This window comes from Nicotiana tomentosiformis, chromosome 6, assembly GCF_000390325.3.
Source record: "Nicotiana tomentosiformis chromosome 6, ASM39032v3, whole genome shotgun sequence".
NCBI lineage: Eukaryota > Viridiplantae > Streptophyta > Magnoliopsida > Solanales > Solanaceae > Nicotiana > Nicotiana tomentosiformis.
In genome coordinates, this window is record NC_090817.1 from 122,747,686 (window position 1) to 122,755,476 (window position 7,791).

The 7,791-nt window shown below is 35.1% G+C and overlaps 1 protein-coding gene across 1 annotated transcript; it reads left to right on the plus strand.

Moving 5' to 3' along the window:
* The first annotated feature begins 643 nt into the window (after window positions 1-643).
* On the plus strand, window positions 644-3,021 carry LOC104085951 (uncharacterized). The gene is made up of 6 exons (XM_070179419.1): window positions 644-891; window positions 999-1,266; window positions 1,408-1,471; window positions 2,190-2,580; window positions 2,664-2,823; window positions 2,971-3,021. The coding sequence occupies exons 1-6, from the start codon at window positions 644-646 to the stop codon at window positions 3,019-3,021; spliced, it is 1,182 nt and encodes a 393-aa protein (XP_070035520.1).
* The last annotated feature ends 4,770 nt before the right edge of the window (window positions 3,022-7,791 follow it).

Consider the following 7,791-nt stretch of genomic DNA (forward strand, 5'->3'; position numbering starts at 1 on the left):
TTCTAACACTTTACCTATGATTGTTTCTTCTCATTTGTCTAAATTGCAGGAAGAAAAGCTCTTAAGGGTGCTGAGGGAGCACAAACATGCCATTGGTTGGACAATGTCTGACATAAAGGGTATTAGCCCTGCATTCTGCTTGCACAAAATACTCATGGAGGAGGGACACAAGCCTAGCGTAGAACATCAACGCCGCCTAAATCCAATCATGAAAAAGGTCGTAAGAAAAGAAGTGATTAAGTGGCTCGACATAGGTATAGTATTTCCCATCTCCGATAGTAAGTGGGTAAGCCCTGTTCAATGTGTACCTAAAAAGGGGGGTATGACTGTTGTAGTGAATGAACAAAATGAATTAATCCCAACTAGGACTGTGACTGGTTGGCGAATATGCATAGATTATAGGAAGTTGAGTAATGCTACACGAAAAGATCACTTCCCCCTCCCCTTCATTGATCAAATGCTTGACAGGTTAGCCAGACAGGAATACTATTATTTCCTTGACGGCTATTCGGGGTATAATCAGATTGCTATTGCCCCGGAAGATCAAGAAAAGACCACTTTTACGTGCCCTTATGGCACTTATGCATTTAAGAGAATGCCATTCGGGTTGTGTAATGCACCTGCGACTTTTTAAAGGTATATGATGGCTATTTTCACCAATATGGTGGAACAGTTTGTGGAGGTTTTTATGGATGATTTTTCTGTGTTTGGTCCTTCTTTTGATGAATTCTTGACCAATCTTGCTAAAGTGTTTGCCAGGTGTGAGGAGACTAATCTGGTACTGAATTGGGAAAAGTGTCATTTTATGGTACGTGAAGGTATAGAGCTGGGACACAAGGTGTCCAAAGATGGAATGGAAATTGACAAAGCTAAGGTGAAATTAATTGAAAAGTTGCCACCATCGATTTCAGTGAAAGGAGTTAGGAGTTTTCTGGGACATGCAGGTTTTTATCGCCGATTTTAAAGGATTTCTCAAAAATTTATTCTCCTTTGTGTAGGTTGTTGGAGAAGGATGTGTTGTTCAAGTTTGATGATGCTTGTCTAAAAGCATTCGAGGAGCTGAAAAAGAAATTAGTGAGTGCACCAATCATAGAGGCTCCTGACTGGAAAGAGCCATATGAGCTTATGTGTGACGCTAGTGATGGTGCAATTGAGGCCGTGTTGGGCCAGAGGAGGAGCAAAATTTTTCACTCCTTTTTCTATGCAAGCAAGACTCTTTCTCCTGCTCAAATAAATTATACTGTGACAGAAAAGGAGTTGCTTGCTGTAGTGTGGGCATTCGATAAATTTTGGGCCTATTAGGTTGGCACCAAAGTCATCGTCTACACAGACCATGCAGCGATCAGGTATTTGTTCGAAAAGAAAGATGCTAAACTAAGGCTAATCCGTTGTGTTTTACTCTTGCAGGAATTTGATTTGGAGATTCGAGACCGTAAAGGAATAGAGAACCAAGTGGTTGATCATTATCCAGGTTAAAAACTCGGAATCATGAACCCGAGGGAGATGTCATCAAGGAAACATTCCCGGATGAGCAATTGTTGGCCATTACTGCTGGGGAGGTGCCATGGTATGCAGATTTTGTGAACTATCTGGCAAGTGGAGAGATGCCGCTGATCTTGAACCTTATGCTAAAAAGAAGTTCTTGCGAGATGTGAGGTCATATGTATGGGATGAGCCATTTCTGTTCAAATCTTGTACCGATCAGTTAATGAGAAGATGTGTGCCCGAATCTAAAATAAATGCTATCTTACATGACTGTGATGCGTCGCCTTATGATGGTCATTATGCGGGTGACAAAACAGCACCTAAGGTGTTGCAATCGGGTTTTTATTGGCCTAGGGTGTTTAAAGATGCCCATGAGTTTGTGAGGAGGTGTGATAGTGCCAGAGAACAGGAACAATCACGAAAAGGCATGAGATGCCATTGCACGGTATTATGGAGGTTGAAATTTTTGATGTGTGGGGAATTAATTTTATGGGTCCGTTTCCCTTGTCCAGTGGGTGCAAGTACATTTTAGCAGCCGTTGACTATGTGTCGAAGTGGGTAGAGGCCATTGCTCTTCCTACCAATGATGCCAAGGTTGTGGTCAACTTTGTGAAAAAGCATATCTTTACAAGGTTCGGCACTCTGAGAGATAATTAGTGATGGGGACACCCATTTCTGTAACAAGCTCTTGGACAATGTCTTAGCGCAATATGGGGTCAAACATAAGGTTGCAACCGCTTACCATCCTCTGACTAGTGGGAAAGTTGAAGTTTCAAATAGAGAGATAAAGCAGATCCTGGAGAAGACAATTAGTGCAAGTAGGAAAGATTGGGCTGCAAAGCTTGATGATGCTCTATGGGCATACCGGACTGCCTACAAAACTCCAATCAGATTCTCCCCTTACAAGCTAGTTTATGGGAAGGCATGTCATTTACCAGTGGAACTTGAGCACAAGGCCTATTGGGCGATAAAGAAGCTAAAGTTTGATGCAGAATTAGTGGGTAGAAAGCGGGTGATGCAATTGAACAAGCTTGATACGTTTCACTTGCATGCGTATGAGAATGCCAAATTATATAAAGAAAAGACCAAGCGCTGGCATGATAAGCATATCCACCATCGCGAGTTCGAACCGGGCCAATTGGTTCTCTTGTTCAATTTGAGATTAAGACTCTTTCCAGGAAGCTCAAATCGAGATGGTCGGGCCCGTTTGAGGCAGTGAGAGTCACTCCACATGGTGCAATTGAGCTGCGCATCTTAGGTGGCGAGAGAACGTTCTTAGTGAACGGACAAAGAGTAAAGCACTATTCTGGAGGTGACTTTGATCGTCAGAAGTCGAAGGTGTTACTTGCCAATGATTAGACGGGATTCTGTGTCGTGCCGCGACGTTAAATCAGGCTCTTGTTGGGAGGCAACCTATCTTTACTGCTTTCTTTTATTTTTATTTTTTATCTTATTATTGCTGTAGTGTTTGTTTTTATTTTGCAGGATTATAAGCATAGGAGGCAAAGCTATTGGAAGTGTGCAAAAGCAAGTTAGATGGTGAGAACTAAGTGTGGGGTGCCCACACAAAGGACCATGCCTGGGGAAAGTCTGAGTACCCCGTGAGCCGCCATTGCTTTGGCCTTTAGACTTTCAGGGAGTTTCTTGTCCACCCTCGTTATTGTTTTGCTTTATTTGTGCATTGGGGACACTGCACTCTTTTAAGTGTGGGTTGGGAGAATTCTCTAGATAATTAGTAGTAGGATGTTAGAAAAATGTTAACTTCTTATTTTTGTTTTCGTAGTTGTGTAGTGTTTTAGTATTTTAGTAGCTATGAAAAAAATTGAAAAAACAAAAGTAGAAAAATTGGACTTTTCCCCACGATGGATCTCCTAGACGGTTTTCTTGAGGGATTTAAGTCTAAGGAAAAAGGACAAAAATATTTTCTTTGTATGTAGTGTAGTAATTCCCCCTTGGTTTTTCTTTGTGCCGCGGTTCTTTTCTAGGGATTTTATTTGAACCGGATGTAGTTAGTTTTATTTTTTTAGGAGTAGGAGCAATTGTGAGATGAATTGAATTGAAGCAATATCTCTTGACTTTGTTATGCCTTGAGAATAGTGAGTACTTTGGTTGTGACGCTTAGGCTCAGTTTTTGACTCTTGTATAAGTACCTTAAATTGTATGATCTTAAATTTGCTTAACTGCTTTGACTAGAGTATCTTGATGAGTCCGATCCTGAGTGAGTTATGTGCCATGTGTGTGTGAGGTTTGTGTGTTATTTTGTGCATTGCATTTGATTTCTAGAACTTGCCCCGTGTGCTTGCAAAGCGAAATAGTAGTTTTGTTCAGTCTTGGAAGTGATATAGGCGTTTCTTTGTTGAGCCAGATGTATATAGTTTACCCGCCTAATTGTTATGTATCGTAGTTAACCCCTTTGAGCATGTAATCTTGTTTCTTTGGCAACCACATTACAAGCCTTACCCATTTGTTTGAATTAACGATCTATTTGAACCTTTTAACCTCTCATGAGCACTTGAATTGTAATGAACTTTGTAAAAGTTAAAGTGTGGGGTGGTTGGTTTGGTTTTTGAGTGGAACTAATGAAATAAGGAGAAAGGTGCACTGTTTTGAAAAAGTAAGAGCCACGTGAATTGAAAAAGAAAGAAAAAAATATATATGTAGTTGTATTGCTGTGAAAAATATTCTTTGATAGTGGTGACTCTTGATGTAATTGTGCTTAAAAGAAGTATGCAGTAATATACATTGATGTTAAGGTGGAGTTTGGTTTGACATAAGTATGGGGTTTGAATGTTAAAGTATATGTATTAAAGTGCTTAGGAAGGTGTAGTCACTCTTATATCCAAATGTATCCTACCCGACCCGCAGCCTACATTACAACCAATTAAAGTCATACTTGATCCTAGACTGAATGAGCTCGATTAGTAGAGTAGTACACTAAGGGCAAGCCCATGGTGCATCTTTTGTGGCATATGAATGTTATTTATGAGAGTGAGTGAATTCTTCCTATATTGAGTTCCTAATTGTTCTTAAATTTTAATGTGTGTGGAACTACTCTCTTTTGTTGTGTGAGGGCACTTGATTCATGAAGAAAAGGTAATAATGTCATTGACCTGTATGTTATAGTAAGTGAGTGAGTGGTGAATAATGCATGGTACTTGTGAGTTAAATCTTGAGTTGGAGATGTTACACCCTTGTGCTTAGTCTATTTTAAAGATTCTTCACTAATAGAAATTCGCTAAAAATCGACCAAAAGTTTCCGACCAACGTTGGTCGGTCAAAAAAAGCGACCAAAAAACATCCAACTTGGACGGAAACTGGAAAAAAAATATTTTACATTTTTTAAAATAAATACCGACCAATGTTGGTCGGTAAATTGGTCAACAAGTTGACCCGGCTTGTCAGACTTGCTTAGTCAAAGAAACTTTTGGATTACCGACCAACTTTGGTCGGTAATGTGGACCCAATTTTTAAAATTTTAATAATTATTTTACTATTTAAAATATTTTATAAAATTTAAGAATTTATATTTAAAATTACCGACCAACGTTGGTCGGTTTATGCAGGGGAAGCATTTACCGACCAACTTTGGTCGGTATATTTTATTTTCTGAAAAATAACCGACCAAAGTTGGTCGGTTATTAGGTCAACATTGGTCAAACTTTTGAATCACTTTTATATTTACTATCTAAATAATATAAATGTAATCCGCTAATAGTTTTGTTTTACAAATAATGAATACACTAACATATACTATAACATGCTATATATGTAGTTAAAGTAGTACAATGAAGCGTGTGTGTGTGTATATATATACACACACACTAACATATACTATAACAAGCTATATATATAGTTAAAGTATTAAAATGATGTGTGTGTGTGTGTGTGTGTGTGTGTATAGGTATAGCCGTATATATATAAGAACACGAAGCGCTAGGACCACAGGGTCGGGTTCTTTTAGGGATAGACTTGTGAAGATCCTAATTAGTATATATAATTTATCATCAAATATATCTATTTATAAATTTATTCATCGACTTATAACTTACTTAGATGCATCGATGAATATTAAAAACAAAACGTTTGACCTATATCGACTAATAGTAAAAATAAAACGTCTCGATCTATATCGATTAATCTATGTCATGCATTAGTAGTAATGAATGAATGAAAAATAGAAGAATTAATACTAAACATGATATATATATATACATGTATATATGTATGTATATATATATATAGATCACAAATTAAAGAAACGAAAGAAGTTATTAGTATTAAGTAAACGAGTTAAATTAATAGGTCAAACTTTTAATTTGAATCACATTAATATTTACTATCCAAATAATATAAATGTAATCCGTTAACACTTTTGTAATACAAATAATGAATACACTAACATATACTATAACATGCTATATATGTAGTTAAAGTAGTACAACAAGCGTGTGTGTTATATATATAAACACACTAACATATACTATAACAAGCTATATATATAGTTAAAGTATTACAATGAAGTGTGTGTGTGTGTGTGTGTCTATATATATATATATATATATATATATATATATATATATATATAGGTATAGCCATATATATATTTAAGAACACGAAGCGCCAGGACCACAGGGTCGGGTTCTTTTAGGGATAGACTTGTGAAGATCCTAATTAATATATATAATTTATCATCAAATATATCTATTTGTAAATTGATTCATCGATTTATCCCTTATTTAGATGCATCGATGAATATTAAAAACAAAACGTTTGACCTATATCGACTAATAGTAAATACAAAACGTCTAGACCTATATCGATTAATCTATGTCATGCATTATTAGTGATGAACGAATGAAAAAAGAAGTTATTAGCATCAATTACAATATAGTGTATGTGTGTGTGAGAGAAAAATTACTCATATACTTAATTATAACTTAGAAAATGTACTTAGATAGATGCTATTATAATTTATTAAAAGTAAATAGTTAATATAATTATTTATAAAGATTATGCTTATAGTTTATAATTATTTATAATAATTGTATAGTTAAATAAAATAAATTCTTATAGTTTATAATATTTTTTTATAGTTTATAATATTTTAAGAAAAAAAACACAAAAAAAATAATTTAGTTTTTTTTAAAAACAAACCGACCAAAGTTGGTCGGTTTTTGGTCAAACGGTCAACACTTAATGTACCCACCAAAATTACCGATCAACTTCGGTCGGTAATTCTGAAATCAGAATTGAAATACGGGATTCCCCCCATTTCTCTTACCTTTCTTCTCCAAATTTCCCCTAACTCCTCACTCAATACCTTTCCCTCTCCTTCTCTATTTCCCTCACACAAATCCCATTCCCCACCCCGTGTTGCCACCGCCCAGCTGCCGCCGTCGCCGCTGCCGCAGCCACTGCCACTGCCGCGCTGCCTCCTCAAAATTCTAGGTTTGAATTACAACTTATTTCTTTGTTAATTCTAGATTTTGTTAATTAGTTATGAATTAGTTTCAATTGATTAGTGTTTCAATTGATTATTTAACATTGCATTTTATTAAAATCTAGGGTTTAGGTCTTGTTTTAATTAGTTTTGTTAATTAGTTTTATTAACTAATTAGTTTTGTTAATTAGTTAATTAGTTATGAATTAGTTTCAATTGATGAGTGTTTCAATTTTGAGTTTGTATTGTCTTGAATAGTTTATTTATAATTGAATTATTAACTTTGTATTGTCTTGAATAGTTTAGTTCGAATCTAGGGTTTAGGATTTGTTCTTGTGAATCGAACTTTTAGAGTATGGGTTGAATTTTTAGGATATAAATTGAAATTTTAGTTTATGTTTAAACTCGTAGGATATGAATTGAACTTTTAGTTTTTAGGATTTGTTTTTGTGAATTGAACTTTTAGGATATGTATTGAACTTTTTGGATATGAATTGAACTTGTAGGATATAAATTGAACCTTTACGGTATGTGTTGAATTTTTAAGATATAAATTGAACTTTTAGTTTATGTTTAAACTCGTAGAATATGAATTGAACTTTTAGTTTTTAGGATTTATTCTTGTGAATTGAACTTTTAGGATATGAATTGAACTTGTAGGATATAAATTGGACCTTTTGGATATGAATTGAACTTGTAGGATATAAATTGAACTTTTAGGATATAAATTGAACCTTTTGGATATGAATTGAACTTTTTAGGATATAAATTGAACTTTTAGGATATAAATTGAGCCTTTTGGATATGAATTGAACTTTCTAGGATATAAATTGAACTTTTAGTTTATAATTAATTATATTTAATAT

What these genes read in the sequence shown, in the direction of transcription:
- LOC104085951 (XM_070179419.1), top strand. Translation starts at nt 644, where the DNA reads ATGGCTATTTTCACCAATATGGTGGAACAGTTTGTGGAGGTTTTTATG. An exon ending in AGTGGTTGATCATTATCCAG is followed by an intron (nt 1,472 to 2,189) that starts GTTAAAAACTCG and finishes ACAATGTCTTAG; the next exon opens with CGCAATATGGGGTCAAACAT. An exon ending in TTGATCGTCAGAAGTCGAAG is followed by an intron (nt 2,824 to 2,970) that starts GTGTTACTTGCC and finishes TTTATTTTGCAG; the next exon opens with GATTATAAGCATAGGAGGCA.